The 19,939-nt window shown below is 37.5% G+C and overlaps 1 protein-coding gene across 1 annotated transcript in view; it reads left to right on the forward strand.

Annotated features, from left to right (window-relative positions):
- Positions 1–19,939, forward strand: part of tmem104 (transmembrane protein 104) — a 110,632-nt gene that overhangs the window by 12,632 nt on the left and 78,061 nt on the right. Inside the window, exon 6 of the mRNA XM_055152360.1 lies at positions 1,788–1,871. Coding sequence (XP_055008335.1) covers positions 1,788–1,871 — 84 coding nt within the window. The remainder of the gene's footprint in view (positions 1–1,787; positions 1,872–19,939) is intronic.

A 19,939-nucleotide genomic window follows, 5' to 3' on the forward strand; every position in this document is an offset into this window, starting at 1 on the left:
ATTTATATAAGAAAATCTCAGGTGGGCGCAATAGCGCCCCCTAGGAAAATTGCACAGTAGTGCCAAAATTTACTTTGTCGTAGACATATAAAATTTCGTACACAGATTCATGACATGGTCTTGATCAAAAAAGTGTGGACGACCCCATGCCATTTCCCCATCGTGTTGCCATGGTGACAGGTTAAACATCTGACCTCGCCAATAGGACGCCCAACAAAAACTTTGGTGTAGCCAAACCAAATTTGGTACACAGATGCATCATGGGAATAGGAACAAAAAAGTATATTACGTGGTTGCTAGGCAACCAACAGGAAGTATCGTCTAGACAAGTGGGACATTAAAAGTTGTTAAAAGCTTTTTAAAAGGTCAAACGGTGTTGCCGTGGCAACGGTGCAAATTTCGGGTTCGTTTTTAGGGCTCACCATCAAACTTCAACGACTGATAATTTGCACAAACTTTGGCCGATTTCACTAAAATTTAATCCTGCGTTCACCCCTCAACCCTGAACAGACTGATTTAAAGAGGGTGCAATAGCGCCCCCTAGCAATTTGCACAAACTTTGGCTGATTTCACAAAAATTTTAATCGTGGGTTCACACCCCGACCCTGAACAGATTGATGTAAGAAAATACAAAAATGGGTGCAATAGTGCCTCCTAGAAAATTTGTATGTAAAAATAAAGTTTTATTTGTCACAGATATAAAACATTTGGTACCCACATTTGTGACATGGTCTCGATTAAAAAAACTCAATGATGCTCACCCCCCATTTACATTGTGTTGCCATGGCAACAAGCCAAAATTGTATCCTTGCCAATGGGACGTCCTTACACAAACGTTAGCGTAGCCAAACCAAATTTGGTAGCCAGATGCATCATTGCAATAAGAACAAAAATGTATATTGTGACCACGCCTCTTTACAAACCGGAAGTCCGCCATCTTGGATAATTTTTTTTGCCAAATTTTGAAATATGCAGGGTTAGATTAAAACTTATAGGTTTAGGGTTGGGGCTATGGTTGGGATTACGATAAGGGTAAGGTTTAAGATTAGGTTTATTAGGGTCAGTGTGAAGTTTGGCATTTGCGGGGCGCACCGTTTGCGGGGCGCGGCGTAAGCACGCGCGAGGGCCGATCATTGCCGCTTGCGGCTATATTATGGCTTTGTTTTTTTTCCTAGAATGTTTCACAGTATGGCATCAGTCTTATCAGTCTTCATGGAGACAAGCAGGTGATGCCACAAGCCTAGTCACAGGTCAGATCTGTGGAGATGTGACCCTGCTCACAATAAAACAAGCATGTCAGTATAAATATAAGACGGATATGTTCAGTGCCACACAGTGAATCATTCAAAGCTTAGGAACAGGGCTGTCAAAAGTATCCAAATTGTACTAATCGAGACTAAAACTAGTATCGAAATTAGAATACACATTTGAGCGGGTATCAATACTAAAAAGTCAAAGTCACAGGACAGAAATAAAGCGTTCCTGAACAGCTTTTGAATGATCTTGAGCTGTTTCAGAACAAGCATAAGAGCAGATTAGTATATGCAGAAATGCTGTAAATCAAATTCTATTGTATAATAAAGAGGTTTTTTTATTATCATTGTGGTGTCAGAATCATAGTTTGAAATTTGAGTATCGTGACAACACTACATAGAAACAACATCTACCTTACCCAAGTTACATAGTGCAGCTTTAATTCAGTATTCTAGAAGTTCTTTTTTGCAGTGCTCTGGTTCAAACGGTTGTGTGCATTTAGCTCTGAGCCTCACCTCACTCTCCCCCTCCAGAGCGCTCCGGAGGTCACACGGATCATTTCGACATCGTGGAGAGGGTCGAGATGGGGCAGATGGCTTCAATGTTCTTCAACAAAGGTAATCTACCAACCACCTCCCTCATCGCTAACTCACAAATCACACGACACAGGAGAAAACGCTGCAGCTACTGTGGTCTTCTTTAAAGGGCCCTTATTACACTGTTTTCGGATTTGTGTTAGAATGCTGTTTCTTCATCAAAAACAAAGTTGTGTTGTTTCATTCACATGTTTAACACAAAAAAATATTTAAACTGAGCTCTTCTCTCAAACTGAAAACACTCAGAAAGATTTAAGACTGTAGTACAAAGTAAAAGATGATGAAAGAAAATGATGATAGTATAGTGACAAAAAATGTTTATTAAAAATTTGGGAAAAAAAGAAGGAAAGGAAGGAAAATTTTATTATAATGGACCAAAATATAAATGTAAGGAGTATGCAGTATGGCTATGCTGCACTACCACATTACTTTTATTTTTATTTATGTATTTTTGTGGGGAAGAGGTGGGTTAGGGATGAGGAACTTTGTTGTTTTTCTGGCTTGTTTTATGTTTTTGCGTCTGGTTTTCATGTTTATTATTGTATTTAATTGTATTTAATTTGTTATGTTCTATTATAAGGCTGTGCAATTAATCAAATTTTGATCGCAATTTCGATTTGTGTATCAAACAATCTCCAAACTCATATAATCAAGTTGAAATGATTTACATGCCTGCACAAGTGAGGACTAGGGTGCAATGACCGTAGTTTTGTGAGGAATCACTTGGTGCCCTCGCAAGCACTTGGTGCCCTACACACTGTGCGTAATGGGAGCTACCGTACTGATTAATCAGCTCCATAAACTCACGAAGGAGTGTATCGTAGCAGGACTCATATCTACCTCACTAATAGATATTTCTGCTGTTGGACTTACTTCCTCCGCTAAAGCATTAGCTCTGCTGCCACATGTAAACAAACAGCGCCATGTGATGACATCTTTGGCTGTGGCCCGGGTCGATTGTGCAGGTTTGAGTGCGGAACGTAGAACCCACAGCAGTTGTCCTAGTGTGAGTGCATCCTATAGCTATAGCTATATTTTTCAATATAGAGAATGTAGGACAGCTGGATATATAATTTTTTGGATACAGTTTACTTTTTACTTTACGTTTATGCCTTATTTCATGTTCAAAGTATAATTTATTCATTTTATGTTTTATACATCGCAAAACTGCTCTAAGGTTCATATTTGTGGCCTATATTTATCAGGTTGAAAGTTTTGCATAAATGATCAATAACAAAGTGTTTTTGTTTAGAATCATTTGAAACATTTCATAATTTCAAGCTTGTAATCTCGACTGTAACCAATCTCGACTAAACAAAAAATAAAAAGTAGCGGTTTACCTCTTCATGATATCACAAGGTGGAGCAGAGTATTTTGAGCTTTGGAAATGTAGACAGACTAATAATAAAGGATTACTCATGTGAATGAAACAAAACACAACTCCGGGTATGTTTTTATCGAGGTGGCAGCATTATAACATGGCTAAAAGCTCACAAGAATCCATTTTGTGTTATATAGCACCTTTAATGTCTTATCTCCACAAAGACACCAGGGCGAAAGCTAATTGAATGTAATCATGTTTGGATAAATTGGTTCTGGGTATTATCGCCACAGCGAGGCCCCATTGAGGTGGTTAATGTCACTGTCATTTTCCCCTTGAACGCAGTGTACTTTCTCATATGAGCACTGTCTGCTGAAATTAAACCTTTTTGAACCATGTAGCAGTGGCACAGAGCAATGATAAGACCTACGCATTTGTATTATAGCTACAATAACTCAGGAATTCACTGTTATTTAGGATCTTAGGTTTGTTAAACTTGGAGTGAAACTACGATTGTGTTGGCAACAGTTCTAACAAATATAACAAGATTAGATCAGTCTCATTGTGGATAATTGGGTTTGTTTGTTGTTTGGAACATTTCTTTTGGCCATGATTCCTCCATTTGATACTTGGCAGCTGATGTCATCAACATTCCCTGGCAGTGTGATGCTAACTAGAGGCTCTGATCTGTCTGAAGCTCTGTTACTCAAATTAGACTTCAATCTGAGTTTTAACACAATCTAACCATAAAGAACTGACTTAGCTGGAACTACAAAAGGTGAGCTGATTTGTGCTGTTAAACACGTCTCTTACACAGAAAATTACACTTACGATTACAATCAGAAGCTACGCCAAGCTACCAACACTTACACACATTCCACTTTCATTCTAGGCAATTTGGGTGGAGTGTCTTGCCTAAGGAGAGTTTTTTATCAATGTGGCAGCACCTGTAATTCCCAGTGGTCTCCCATCCAGCCCTGCTTAGCTTCTGTCCACCTAAATGTAACCTTGAGCTTGTATTGCTCACAGACTCCTGAAAGTGAGTTGTTTGAATCCATTTAGCATTTTTTCTTGAGTTTTCAGACAATGATAAAAACATTTTTGCAGTGTTTGTTAATGTGTGCATTGTGTCACCACAGCTGAACATTCATGCAGAAACTTAACATATTTGCTAAAACCTAAAACTGACATTGTAATATCTTTATCAAATATACACACACTTGATAATCAGCTGTATGTATAAACATCAATATCTCGAGCTTAAGTTTTTTCTCAACCCGAAAGTGAACTCAGTACATCCTTTGCTCTTGACTGAATCCTTATTTCCTGTTGTGTTTTTAGATGATTAGGGCGTCAGTTTTTTCTGTATTGGTCTTGTCACTGCTTTTCAAATTTGGTAATTTGGTATTTCGAAATCCAAATTCACATTTCAAAACACTACTATCTCTGTTATGTATATATTTGCCTTGCACAGTCTGTTTGCTTGCTTGTTTACTCTGACTCCTTTGAGGAAGCTTCTGATTTGTTATCAGTGATACTGCCTGCCCTTGGTCAACATGGACGCACTACAGATCACGACCACTAGATGTAGCACTTGCAATGTGTTCTTATGGCTTGCACATATGTCTTCATTGACGAAAGGGGACAGAGGAGGCAAAGAGGTAAAGAGAGGAGGAAATAAAAAGCTCTAGAAACATGAGACTGAAAAGGTCAAACATTGAAATAGATCCTAGTGAAGGAAATGTGAAAGTGAAGCAATTAAGGAGCTGCCACATACTCTGATACTATTGTCTGCCCTCTACCTAAGTTTGCCTTTTTATGTCTCTCTCTCACATAGGTGGGTGGTATGCCAAAAAAATAATATCTATATATAATATAATATTTTTTTAAGAGCCAGATCACAATTTCAATTTGATCACAAGTCATATTTCACAGTCTTTAAGGGGCAACTAAAGCCATCAGCTGTTTCTGAAAGTTCACTCTTCACTGCGGTAGGCAGGAATACACTTACCCAGCTTTTTCAGTTCTGATACCCATATCGAGACTTCGTCTATCTGCCGACAACTGATATTAACAGATTCCAGTGAAGGGATGGAAAATGGCACGAATTTCCTTAAACACAGTTAACTTATTTCACAAGACACCAATTCAAACTTTATTTATAAAGAACTTTTTATACAAAAATGTAACCCAAAGTCCTTTATAGACATTAAAAATAGTTCCACATGCCCCTCCACCCCACCCCCAAAGGCTAGGTTATTTACCCTTAAAGTAACTACTAGCAAGCTTTGTATTAATAAAAGTTATTTAACATGACATTATGAAATGTCCTTGGACAAAATCAGCCTGTAAATATTCTCATAACATCCGATTAAAGGCATCCAGAATAACTTTTATCAGGTCATCAACTGATATCAGGGAACTGATACTCAATCCAGCAAATTTGTCAGCACTGACGCTGATATTACATTCCAGATTGGCATTGGTGCACCCTTAGTGATTGGTTAAATCCATCTGTCAATTTTTTTTTTCAATGACACCACAATGTGATGTTTCGGGTCAAGCCCTTCTTCAGACATGAAAGGTTCAGATTCACACCTGGAAGAATCTATTCAACAACTGTAATCAAAAAACTTTCTCTTTAATTGGGACTGATCAGGTGGTGGGTCACGTGACTAGACCTGGGCCTATATGTAACAGGAGTGGAACGGAACCTTTCATGTCTGAAGAAGGGTTTGGCCCAGAATGTCAAATTGTGATGTCATAGAAATAAAAAAATTGGGAGCTTCAGAGAATTGCAGTGTGGATCTCTTTCTTCATTTTTGTTTTTGGAGCCAGAACGCAGTCGCAGTTTTTGTTGGATGTGCATGTCTCCATTTACCAGTATTAAATCCACCTGTCATTCACTCAGAGAGGCAGAGGCTGACCACTAGGAGGAGTGGATGGTGAGAAGTGAAAAAATAACAAAAATAGCTAACATCACAATTCTATTTTTTATTTTTTGACATATAAATACCAAACCTTTTTACTCACTCAATAAACTCTGTGTAGAATTCATCAGCGTTACAAAGTCATTTTGGTACAAAGCAAATAAAATCCGTTGCTCATTAGTGTGATCTGAGGTGCCGACTCTCTGTTGTGGTGACGTTTACGGCAACACCAGCTCCCACTGGGCACCAAGACAGTGGACTTATTCATCTAAAACAACTTAATAAAGGAAATATTGTGATTTAAATGATAATGGTCCAGGGTTGTCATTGATTATCTCTACATAGCAGACACAATATGCGTTCTTTTAAATGGAGAAATGGTGAATCATATATATGGCAACATGACAAAAAAACAAAACAAAAGACAAATCCTCACAGAGATCACGATTCCATTTTCATTACCCAGTCCTATGGTACAGCGCTGTATATTTCCCATTTTTCAATATATCTCCCACCCCTGCTGCCACTTGCGCTGACACTGAAGGAGCTGTCTGCCCTCCACCTGAGTTCTCCTTTAATGTCCTCTGTCACGTGCACACAGGTGAGCCACGTGCGCGCCCATCGATCCCTTATAAGGACGTGTCTCTCTTGCCCCCCCCCTCCTCGCCCTCTTCCCCCCTCCCCCTCCCCCATCCTGTGGGGCTGTTGGCTCCAATCACAAATGAATGAGATCGGCACGGCGCCCGATCACAGCTCCTCTATCTGCCCTCAGTGAGAGACGCATGACCAAATATTACATCACAGTGCACCATTCTAGACCGAAGCAGGGCTGAAAATCAATTTATGTGTTAATTGGTTTCTTAAATGAGCCAATTAATATTATGTCAAAAATAGTGGCTAGAAAATTACACTGATAGTTTTTTTATTTATGACCTGCACCAAACAAAACCTTATATCGTCAGAGCAGGCCAATAAACATATAATGGGTAACTGAACGAGTGTTGTTATGATACTAAAATTTCAAACTCGATTTCTCTACTATGGAATAGACTTGATACTCTATACAGATTCTAATATAATCTGATTAAAACACTCTTTCTTATGGCATACAAAATAAATCATATTATTTTCTACACATTTTCTATATACCATAAATTGAATCAAACTTAAATATTCAAATAAGGATTGCCCCAATATCAGCATAATCTGTGTGAAAAAAACAAACATTACACACACACACTGGATGTTGGAAGTGTCTTGCCCAAGTATATGGCAGCCTCCGACTAGAACAATTTGAGGACTTTTCCCCATTTATAATATATAATTTATTTTCAAATGTAAAGTGCTATGACTGCAGACTCAATTTCTTATGGCCCGAACGATATGGATTTTGTTTGCACCGGACAAAACAGGAGTTGGAGGTGCTGATTAGCAGATATATTTATTGATGTAAAAATTCACTATAAATCTTCAGTTGATTATAAAATTAAGGTTTGGTTCTATAGGATTTTTAATAGGGTTTATTTAGGCGACATTAATTGTTATTCTGCCTCTTTACTGTCATATTTATAGACAGAAGGTCAGCTTAATGGCATTTTTGCATGACATTCTAGCCAGCAAAGAAAGTAAGTGAACTACCGCTATCAGGCTGTAGCAGTAAATGTGTGCGCACCGTGGTAATTAATTATATGCATACACACCTCTATTCACAGCTCATTTACATATCAGTGCAGGTCCAAAAACATATATACAGCCACTATAGTCACTTTACACTAGGTCAGTATCACAGAAAACAGGCTGTTTATGAATGGGAGCTACAGCAGCTAAACAATGAAAAAGAACCAAAAGTAGCTTCAAAACCCGACACATTCGTAACACTCACCGCTCACACAGACACCTCAAGTCTTCACTAATAAGTGTCCTTTCAATCCTGACTCAAAAAGATTGTGTATAAAAAGAATATAATCCAGCATGTTGACAGCAGCTATGTGTATAAACAAGTGCACGTGAGTGATGTGACTCTGGGGGTGTGTTCAGGGGCATTACGGTGTCACACACACAGACATATGACTCCGCAGATACATATTGATGCGGTGTCACATATTAGGACATTTATCTGTCTGTAAATTGGATTAAATGAACATAATATAGAGAGTCTAAGCTTTATGACGAGGTGTAACATCGGCCGACAATATCGGCCAACCAATATATTTGTTGGGCCCTATATTGTTGGTCCTATATTATACAAAATTAACCACATTAACCATATTAGAACGTTGTTACCTCATCAAAAACATACCTGGAGTTGTGTTTTGTTTCATTTACACATGTTTGAGTAACCCTTTGTTATGAGTCTGTCTTTATCTCAAAAGATTAAAATGCTCCGTTCCACCTTGTGATGACATGTAGTGGTATTTTTCAAGTAAACATTGACCTTTCAGCTTTAATTCAGTAGAGATTGGCAATTCCAGGACTGAAATAGTCTAAATGACTCTAGTGGAGGTGTATGGCATTTAAAATCACTTAATGACATCACAAGGTGAAACAGGGTAATTGTAACACCAAAATGTAATATGGCATCTGTATCTCTATGAATTAAATTTGTCCCCTGTGGGATTTATAAGTTTGATCTTGTCTTGTCAATAGTCCAAAAAGCCTGTCTATTAATTCTCCCTCGAGTATTTAAAGATAATTGTGTTCAAAACTAAATGGCCCATGACGCCATCACAGTCTCAGGAGTAGTGACTTGATAATGCGTTGTAGTGTGTTTTAAAATGAAAGGGAGGGGTACAGTTTTCCTTGTTGGTTTTATGAGTTTTCGCAGATTGAAAGCCCTGAACGGTAAATAGCTTCGGTGTCCATCACGCTCCGTTAAAGTCCAAGAACATAAATGACTCCTCCTCTCGCCACGTCACGCGCAATAAAGCAACAAGGCTGAATCTGCGAACACCTCGGGGCAGATGGATACAGTTTAGTCAGGGCTTTTGTGGGCAAAGTACACAAGAAAGTTGTGTCTGCGCAGGGTCAGGGGGGTTCGGGACAGTTATGCTTTTAAAGGTCCTGTATTATGTCAAATTTACTCTTGGGAGCTTTAAGACATGTGAGGATGCTGTTACCTTCTCAGAAACATACCTGGAATTGTGTTTTGTTTCATTCAGTCTTTATTATTAGTCTGTCTATATCTCCGAAATGCTGTGTTCCACCTTGTGATGTCATGAAGCTGTAGTTTTACTTTTCGTTTTGCTTGGAAATTCCAGGTCTGAATTTAAGAACACAATGGAATCCTTTTTAAAACATGACATCACAAGGTGGAACAGTTTTTTCTGTTTATATTTGAAATATTTCATGATAAAGTACAATGTAATCAATAGGAAATCTGTCTTCTGCCCCCATCTGTGTGTCTGAAAAAAACAGAAAACCTCCTATAGCCAGATAAACTGTCAGTCACAGGATGCAGGTAAATTAGCTTTAAATTCCTTCTGGTGTTAATTAAACCCTCCTGCTGTGAAGGAGACAGTTAGAGGACATCAGGACTCACACCAGACTGGACTCTGGACCGGGACTGGACCAGGAAGCATTTGTTCTGAGTCAGAAAATGAATAGATGCCATAAGTTATAACAGTATGATGTAAATTAAAGATTGAAAAATACTGTGCCTAATATTGGGCATTCATTTACACTTTAGTCATTTATAAAATACAGGCTCTAGAAGAAGAACCATTAAGATATCAGTACTGGAAAGCAGGTATTAAGGTACTAGTACTAGAAAAAATGGAACCGTGCCCAGCCCTAGTCACAGGATGCAGGTAAATTAGCTTTAAAGGCCTTCTGTTGCTAATTAAACCCTCCCGCTGTGATGGAGACAGTTAGAGGACATCAGGACTCACACAGGACCAGGACTAGGACCAAGACTGGACCAGCACCACGTGAGACCAGGTTTGGACCAGAGCCACGATCCTTCACCAACCTGACCCGAACTGTGACAGAACCTAACCTCAGACCGAACTGTAAACTTGATTACAGGACTCTCAGAGGACACGGCTCTGACCCGGTCCACACTGAATCAGCACTTTATCTCTCTGTATGTTATGGACTCTGTGACTTGTGGCTGTAACTTGTAATCAAATAAAACAAAGGTAATGTCCACAGTAGGGCAGGGCAATGCAATACAACACAAAAACACACAAAATGTATCAGTTTTTTCCTTATATTGATCAATCACAATTTTCTACTCTATTATAATTTGTACTTTAGACTAAAAACAAATACAAATGGCTTTCAGTCTTAATTCCATGAATATAAAAATGCAGAATGTCCATTAGTAGCATTTAATGAAAAAGTAAAATTTCTTCCTCCAAAGTCTGAAAGTCTAGTCCAAAAAACTCAGATGTTTTGTTTTAAATTGTTAATTGCTTTGGCAATAGTCCTATCTTTTAAAGGCTGATAAATGATGTCCATAAGGAAGCTGAAACTCTTGAAATTAAAATGTCCTATTATTTATGCATTATTCAGGTATTTTGGGCTATATTCTTAGAGACATAACCTTTGTAATTTTACAGTTTATAATAATGTATATAGAATTTGAAAGTTCACATTATAGGTTGAACAAGGTGTTTTGAAGAGAGAGAGAGAGCGCATTTTGCTAGGCTATAAGGAAAAAAAACCCTAAAAGTTTGTTAAAATGGAGCCCTTTTTAAGTCTGTAAAAAATTTGTAAAATTGTATGCTACATTCAATAATATAATTTAACTTAAAGGGACAGTCCAGAATTTTAGACATAGGACTTCATTTCCTAGTGAGCCAGAGTGTTGGAGATGTGTGGAGACACTTTTTTTTTACATATTCCATCCAGTCCTTGTATTTGCAGAGGTTGCTGGTGCTAGGCTAGTGCATGTGAATGCCCATAGTTATCCTGCCACTACAAACAGTCTTACCCACTCCACAAAACACCCAAAGCAAATCTATTATTACACCAGACTGTCGATGTAAATGTCTGTGTTGATAGAATAAATTTAGAAGAAAAAACAAGCTTGCATTTGAAGGATTTTTGTCTGAGCAGCAGCGAGTTGTACTTTCTGATAGAAAGCTTGGCAGCGGTGGACTGATATATGAGAAAATAGTCCCTCAACATGCGATGATTCATGCAATGCAATGTTAGTTTTATTTCAAACTTTATTCTATCAACACAGACATTTACATGGACAGTCTGGTGTAATAATAGATTTGCTTCGGGTGTTTTGTGGAGTGGGTAACTTTAGTGGCAGGATAACTATGGCCATTGACATGCACTAGCCTAGCACCAGTGACCTCTGCAAATACAAGGACTGGATGGAATATTTTAAAAAGTGTCTCAACACGTCTCCAACGCTCTGGCTCACTAGGAAATGAGGCCCTATGTCCAAAATTCTGGACTGTCCCTTTAAAAACAAATTAATTGCATCTATTGATTTTATTTGCAACATGTTTACATTTTAACCCAACTCTCACATATCTAACATTGCCTAAATAGACACAATATATGATGCATAGTAACCATAAATAAACGCACATACACGGGGCATAATAAGAATCTGGTAAAACTAGTGCAATGAACTAAAACATTGAAAACAAAACCTTCTATAAATAAACATCTGTCCAATTATCTCTGTATTCTCTATCTGTTCCTTTGACTTGTCCTTTCTTCCTCTCACTCCCCTCTGTACTTCCCCTGAATACTAATTAACTGAGCCTTAACAAGAGCCATCACCACTCTGCGGACGCCATCTTTAATACTCCACTAGCTTTTACTTCTTTTACTTAAATGTCAAACTTATGCATCAAAAGCCCATGTGAAATGAGGCCCAAGATTGTACTCAAGTAAAACTACTGTTACTTCAAAATAATATTACTCTCAAGTGGAAGTGTAGTAAATGAGTAAATAGTAGTCCAAGTAATTAGTACTACTATTAACTATTACTATTAATTACTATTAACTACTACTACCACTGCTATTAACTACCACTACTATTAGAAGCTACTACTATTAACTACTATTAAGTTAAGAGTAAGTTTAGCTGTCTGAATGTAATATCTGATTTATAATTTGAGGTTAATGCAAATGGAAAGACAAAACATTTGATATCACAAAATCTGGTATTTTTGAAGAATAAATAACTGAAAGGTAAGGTAAGGTGGAAGAAAGGACTTAACTTCACTATGTTTTTAATGAACTTGAATTTGTGTGTTACAGAGATGTAACAGTAACCGAAATATTGTGATATTGTATTGTTAAAGGTCTCACAATAATATTGTGGGTCATATCAAATTACAAGTCTCTTCACTTAAATTAATTAAAATACAGAGGGAATTACATAGGCCATGATCCTTGGCTCCGTTTCAGTGCAGGCTACATGATGAATTAACTGTTCTAAGCACTTTTAAATCTTAGTTCTTTGGGTTAAGTCTTGTCAAGGCATTTTAAGAGGAAAAAGCAGCATATTCACAGTTTTGTTAGCTTCCACAAAATACAGCAATAAATATTGTACCGTGAGATGTATATTGTGAAAATATCTTAGAGAGATTTGGATATTGTTACATCCCTGGTTTGTAATGCATTAAAGTCTGAAGGTCCCAGGAGATAAATATTTTGATTTGCTTTGAAAAGTGGCTCTACACATTTTTCTGTGTTGAGCAAAATTCATTTGTTGGTTTGTTTAGTCCATTCTGGTTTAGAGATGCAGCGATCCTGCCTTTTCTGTTCTGATAGGAATATCAGTACGTCGGTTTTTACTCATTTACTAATATCTCATATAAACCAGTACCATTTCCTTTCCATTGTATTTCCTTCCACAGTGTATGGAAAAAAGAATGATAAGTGTTATCTAATACATAAATATCAGCGCAGATATATATATAAAACTTTTTTTTATACCGATTAAAGTTAATTATTAGAATTCTTGGAATGCATAAGGTAAGTAAGGAATAACTTTGGACCACTGCAAACTGTTCAAAATGAACTAGTTCTGTTTTTCATGTTTTTAAGACGGTAAATATTTGGAACAGGATTTAAGTCTTTCTTCTTGCTTCATTAAGGCTAAGTACGATGTAGGCTAATTGAAGTGCAATCAAATTCGTTGAGTAGGAAACAAAGCAAACCAAAACAAACCAAAACAACTCTAATAAGAGTACTATTGCACTGAAATATATTGGATCAGTGTGGTAGATTAGATTAGTATAGTGCTTTCAAAAGTACAATTTATTCAAAACGTTACTTAGAAAATGTTCTATACTCACCTTTGTAAACAAATAGCAGCTTTAAGTGCTTCAGTCGCTCAGAAGATGAATGCTGATAGCTGGAGCCATGTTTGGTCTGATGTAACTGATCCGGTGTCCTCTTTGTCAAACACAGTTTAATTTGCGCTGGTCTTGTATCGGCGAGCTGTGATCTAGAAAACAAATCGATAACAGCGTGATGAGTCTGGATGAAGGCTTAATTTGTTTCCAAAGTTTGTTTAATATTGTTCCTTTATGAATGGAGCTCCTGAAGTGTGACCAAGGAGATTGTGGTCATCCATTTAGATCGGACGAGTGCCATGGAAAAAAGGGAGAGATGTAGATAGAGGGAGACCGTCACACTCTTCTAACCTAGATTGATTTACAGTTTGTATAACATAGAATTGAGGTGTACATCATGTGGGCAGCGGTATCTAAGTTGGTAGAGTCGTTGGTGGTTTGAATCCCGCTCCTGAAGTAAAACATTGTTGCTAGAGCGGTCATTGTTGCAAGACATTTAACTCGCCTACCTCGGTGTCTGTTTATGCTGGTGTATGACTCATGCTGGGGATGTACTGCATTTATACCTGTGGAAAAATGTTCAGCAGTTACCATGGTGACACAATGCACACATTAGAAAATGCTGCCACATAATTAGATGGTCTGACAAATCAAGAAAAAATACAACATACAACACATTTTAGCTGTGATTTGTGCCACTGTTCATGGACCCATTTATGTGTTTGATTTTCAACAGAAAAGGTGCCTTGTACTAGCTGCCCTGTGACTGTAATTTTATTTGAGAGTGACTTGTTGTAGTTCCAGCTAAGTCAGTTCTATATGGTCAAACTGTGTTGATATAAAGCTAATAGCTAAACACCTAAACAGGTAGCCAGGCTGGCGCCACCTAGTGCCTCCACTCAATTTCATTTCTCTCCAGTGACTAGGTCAGGAATCAGAATACACTAGACGGTTTGCAAGAACCCCCGGACGTGTGAGTCCAGGCACCAGCCAATCAGCGAAGAGCCATACATTCTGTGCTGGCAATGATTCCTGAGATCGAGGATTTAAAGCTGGAACAAAGAGAATGTTTGGTGAATTTTATCAAGGGGAAAGAAGTTATTGTCCTTCTTCAGATGCAGCTGGCCTAGACATGAACCTAATCAAGAAAACAATAGAGCTCATAGCAGATCCACTGACACATATATGTAATCAGTCATTTAAAATGGGCAAATTTCCAGATAAAATGAAAATAGCAAAAGTGTTTCCAGTATACAAAAATGGGGAAAAAAATATATTTTCAAACTATAGACCAATTTCAATACTCTCTCAATTCTCAAAAATAATAGAAAAAATATTTGTTCATCGATTAGATAAATTCATAGAAAAATATGAGCTCCTAAGTGACCATCAACATGGATTCAGGAAAAATCGTTCCACCTCAATGGCTGTTATGGAATTGGTAGAAAATTTATCTACAGCAATTGATTCAAAGAAATACAGTGTGGGTATCTTTATTGACCTTAAGAAGGCTTTTGATACCCTCGATCATAATATATTATTGCAAAAATTAGAAAGATATGGACTGCGAGGACCTGTGCATGCCTGGCTACAAAGCTATCTACAAAACCGATACCAGTATGTTGAAATAAATAATAAAAAATCTGTATTGTTGAAAGTAAATTGTGGAATTCCACAGGGCTCGACGCTTGGGCCAAAACTATTTATTATGTATATAAATGATTTATGTTTGGCATCAAAAATGTTCAATTATGTGCTCTTCGCAGATGATACCAGCCTCTACTGCTCAGGTGAAGACCAAAGGCAGCTTTTTCAAATGGTGGAGAGGGAGCTGCAGAAAATTAAAGTTTGGTTTGATATTAATAAATTATCGCTAAACATAGAAAAAACTAAATTTATGGTATATGCAAAGCGAAAAGTACAAAATCATGTACAAATTATGCTCAATAATACACCACTAGAAAGAGTCTTTCAAAATAAATTTTTAGGAATAACCATAGATCATAATTTAATCTGGAAATCACACATAAATACAATTAGGAACAAACTATACAAAGTGATCGCAATTATATATAAATATAGATATACCCTAGATAAAAACAGTCTTTTTATTATATATAACTCGCTGGTAATGCCCTACATAACCTACGGTATTGAGATTTGGGGCAATACATATAAGACAAACACAAAGCCAATCTTTACCCTACAAAAAAAGGCAATAAGAGCAATCACATTATCAACTTATAACGAACCAACCAATGCATTATTTATAAACCTTCAAACGCTGAAATTTTACGATTTAGTCGACCTGTACACTCTTAAAATCATGTTCAAAGTAAACAACAATCTCCTGTCGAAATCGTTACAGAACATGTTCAAAATCCGAAAGAGCCGATATGAGCTCAGAGGCACGACCATGTTTATTAAAAAGAAAATCAGAACAAACATTATGAAATTTTGTATATCTGTTAAAGGGGTGGAGCTCTGGAACAACTGTACAGAAAACCTAAAATTGTGCACCACTTTCTTTCACTTCATAAAGAAGTTTAAATGTTTAACTCTGGACAGATACATGAAATATGGTTTGTGCTGTAGAACTTTGTTGTTCTGTTACTGATTAGCTTGTTTCTTCCTGCTGTATTTATGAAGATGAACTGGTGTCAAGATGAAGCTCTGACAAAGGAATAAAGGGTAGGCATAATAATCTTAAGCTTCAGCCTGCACCTTTTCGGTCTGTATATGTTAAATATGACTGTTTATGAATTAATGTCAATATATACCTGTGACCGAAATAAATAAACTGAAATGAAATGAAATGAAAATGAAAATATGGGATTTGGGAAAAGCTTAATAAACCAGTGCATTACATACGTCACCAAATAGCAGCGATTGGTTAAATTAAAAAAGTACCTGCTAGGGGGGGTAACAATATCTCACGATATGATATCGTCACGGTATGAACCTCATGGTACGATATTTATTGCGATATTGTGGGAAAGCTTACGATATGGTGGGGAGGCTCACGATTAGGAATGTAACAATATCCAAATCTTTTGGTACCATATTTTCATGTTATACATCTCACAGTACGATATTTATTGCGATATTTTGAGGAGGCTAACAGAACCGTTAATATGCTACTTTTTCTTCTTAAAATGCCTTGAGAAGACTCAATCTAAAGAACTAAGACTTAAAAGTGCTTAGAACTGTAATTTCTTCATGTAGTTTACACTGAAATGGAGCAAAGGATCATGGTCTATGTAGTTCCTTCTGTCTTTTTTTAGCTATTAATTTAAGCAAAGAGACTTATAATTTGATATATTATGATGTTTCACAATATTTTTGTGAGAACTTTGATGATACAATATCACGATATTTCAATTATTGTTACACGCCTAGTACCCGCCTATTGTTGAGCGAACAAATTCTAATGCTGCGAGGCCAGACGGTTTCCAAAAGTGAAACCGGCTCATGAATCAGGCTACTCAACAGGACTATGAACGCACAAATTGATCACAGGGTTCTGAAAATATGTTGTTTAAATTGATTTTTTTTATTTTTTATTTTTTTAAAGACTAGTCTAGTTTTTAGACTTGAAACATTTTGGACAGGATTTGGTAATGTGTGCATTATGTCTCCATGGTAACTGCTGAATATTCCACCATAAAGCATGAAGAATACCCCATCAATTGATTACTTACTCCCTCATTGTTAACACCAAACTGCTGCTTTAGTTGTAACTCGTGCTACTCATGCTTTTCCTCTGGCCTCTCTTAACACTAAAGGATTCCTGAATGACAATATTACCACGGGCCTTGATGATTTCATTTAAAATATCAGTGCTTGCAATTTGAAAGTTATCTCACAGCTCTGGGATTTGCGTATCTCTTTAGATAATCACTCGCTCTCATAATAATCTTAGTCATTCAATATTTTACACAAAGGAACAAGTGCACAAAGTCACCCTCTTTCATTATCGGCAGCGTTGTGAAAAGATAGAAATGGGATATTAACATCTTGTCCTCAGCTCTTTGACCCAAATGGTTTTCTTTCTTGTGGGAATAATAAGGACACATTCACAAATCAAATCTCCCAAAGCAGCTACGGCGTTGGCGAAATGTCACCAAAAATAAAGAGAGGAAACAAGGGCACATTAAGTGACTGTGCTTTGAATACAACAGCAGTGCTACAGGAGATTAGGGATGGTTGCTACAGTGTTTTGCGCCGAAGAGGTATTTTTACTAGACAGAAATATCTTGTGAAACTATGATAGAGGGAAATGCTAGTGTAGAAGGTGACTGAGTGGCTAACATTAACGCCGCACAACAAGAAGGCCCCAAGTTAATTTATAGGAAAGTCTGGCGCCATTTTGTGTGGAGTTTCTATCAACCCTCCCAAAAAACTAATCAACCTTTTTATCTGGAATTGATACTTGGCAACTGATGTCAGCAACATGCCTTTGACATGTGATTCTACCTGTAAGTACTGCTCTGTCTGAGGCATGTTAGACATTAATATGAGTTTTATTTTAACACAATCGTACTAGAAAAAGCTGGTTTGGTTGGAACTACCATATTTTTCAGACTATAAATCACACTTTTCTTTGATGGTTTGGGTGATTCTGCGTGGGACTTATATATTAACATGTTCACACTGACAGCTTTGGCTTAGGCTCTAGTCTTGTGTGTCAGTCTCTGATGCTCCTATTACTCCTGTACCACTGTCACTTGGCTCTACTGTGCATGTCTCCTGCAGAAAGAGCCTCTGTCCTGTCTGTATCATGTCAGTCAATCGCACCATTACTTCTGTACCACTGAAAATTTTAAATTTAAGTGACTTCAGTGACATTTGAAACCGTCCTGTCAATATTCAGAAAGGCCGGAATAATTGTAACTGGAACTGATGCTGATTTAGATTTAGTGATTTGGAGTGAGATGGAGAGTTTGATAAACTTGTTCTGTTGTTTGTTATATTTATCTGAAGAACTGTTCATATGTGACATTAACAGTCTGTTGTTCTCTGTTCTATTGTTATTACTAGAACTTGTCTTTCAGCATGAAATATCGGTTCCTGGTCTCTGATTTTACTAAATATTTTCCCCCATAAATGCAACTTATAGTCTGGTGCGACCGATGTTTTTTTCCTCATTACACATTTTTTTGGCTGGTGCAACTTATAGCAATTTATAGTCTGAAAAATACATCGCAAGAGGTGAGCTGATTTGTGCTGTTAAATTCAAGCTAGCTAGCATTACCCAACAGTTTTTCCATTAGTCGCTTTCACCTCCTGCTTTCCTGTTTTCAGACAATCTTAAAACACTCTTGTCTGTGTTTGCTAATGTGTACATTTTGCCACCATGGTAAATGCTGAACATTCCACTAATAGAGATACACGTACAACACCCACAGCATGATGTCACTGCAAAGTATCAATTAAAAACTGGACAAAATGTTAATATCAGTACCAGGCTATGTGTGCAGCAATATTTAGCTGGAGTATTTAAGTTGATGTAAAAGCCCCACATAGAATGACCAGAAATTGAACCATGGCATGAACCTTCGCGCTAACCTTTTATGCCACTGTAAAAATTGCATCAAATTTCCCAGTGAAGTTGAGCCTTTTAGTTGAAGTCTGCTTACCCAGAGTGCAGCCTTAAAATAACACAGCCTCTTGGATTCATTTAGCCATCAGTTTAAGACCCGTCTAAATCTGTCGACAAGAATGAGAACGTTAAGTTTGTGAAATGGTCTCGAGGGCAGATGGCTGAGAGCTGCAGTCCAAACCCTGACAGAGGAACATCCTTCATGCAGAGATTAGCTTTTAATTAAGACTATTAATATTTGTGCTGGCGCCGCGGAGCCAGAGCGGTGACTGAGAGACGTGACAGACGAGCAGAGGTTTGAACGAGGAGGACTGTGGTCGCCGCTGACAGTGATTCAAGATTAAAGTGTTTAGACAAAGCCTGATACAGACAGATGTGGTGTAGTCAGATAAGAACAGCAAGCTGGACCACATGCTTTTACTATTCTTTACAAAGATTGATAGTCAAACTCTATTCTATCTGCACAAACCCCTATGGGCGTCATCGGCTGATTAACCAATCAGAGGAACACATGGTCCATTTGTGTCAAAATATAGATGTCGAGGCAAGGCGAAAAGCGAAGAAAAGTGAAGCGAAGCACCCCGAATTCACACCAGGAGCTGCAGCAGTGCTTAACGTAGGCGGAGCTGCGCGTACGCGTAAATTTCAAAGTTTCAATTCACACCAGAGCGTCGGAGATGCTCCTGCTATGCAGCCTGCACATCTTCTCACTGTTTTCAGACATCACATTTGTACTTGCTTTTTATCATTTATTTTATGTTAAAGTGTATTAAGTTAGAATGTGTATTAAGTGTATTATGAATTAAGTGTACAACTGCAACGCATCTGCGTTTAATGAGGTTTAACTCTATTAGCACGCACATTAAACACCTCAGTCTTTTTTCCCTTAATAAGGTAAAATCACGTATAATTAACATACATTATGAGTGTGATTAAAATCATATGTCCGTCCAGGTAATAAGGCC

Source organism: Boleophthalmus pectinirostris, unplaced genomic scaffold, assembly GCF_026225935.1.
Source record: "Boleophthalmus pectinirostris isolate CB_2022bp ecotype Guang Dong unplaced genomic scaffold, ASM2622593v1 HiC_scaffold_17, whole genome shotgun sequence".
Classification (NCBI taxonomy): domain Eukaryota; kingdom Metazoa; phylum Chordata; class Actinopteri; order Gobiiformes; family Gobiidae; genus Boleophthalmus; species Boleophthalmus pectinirostris.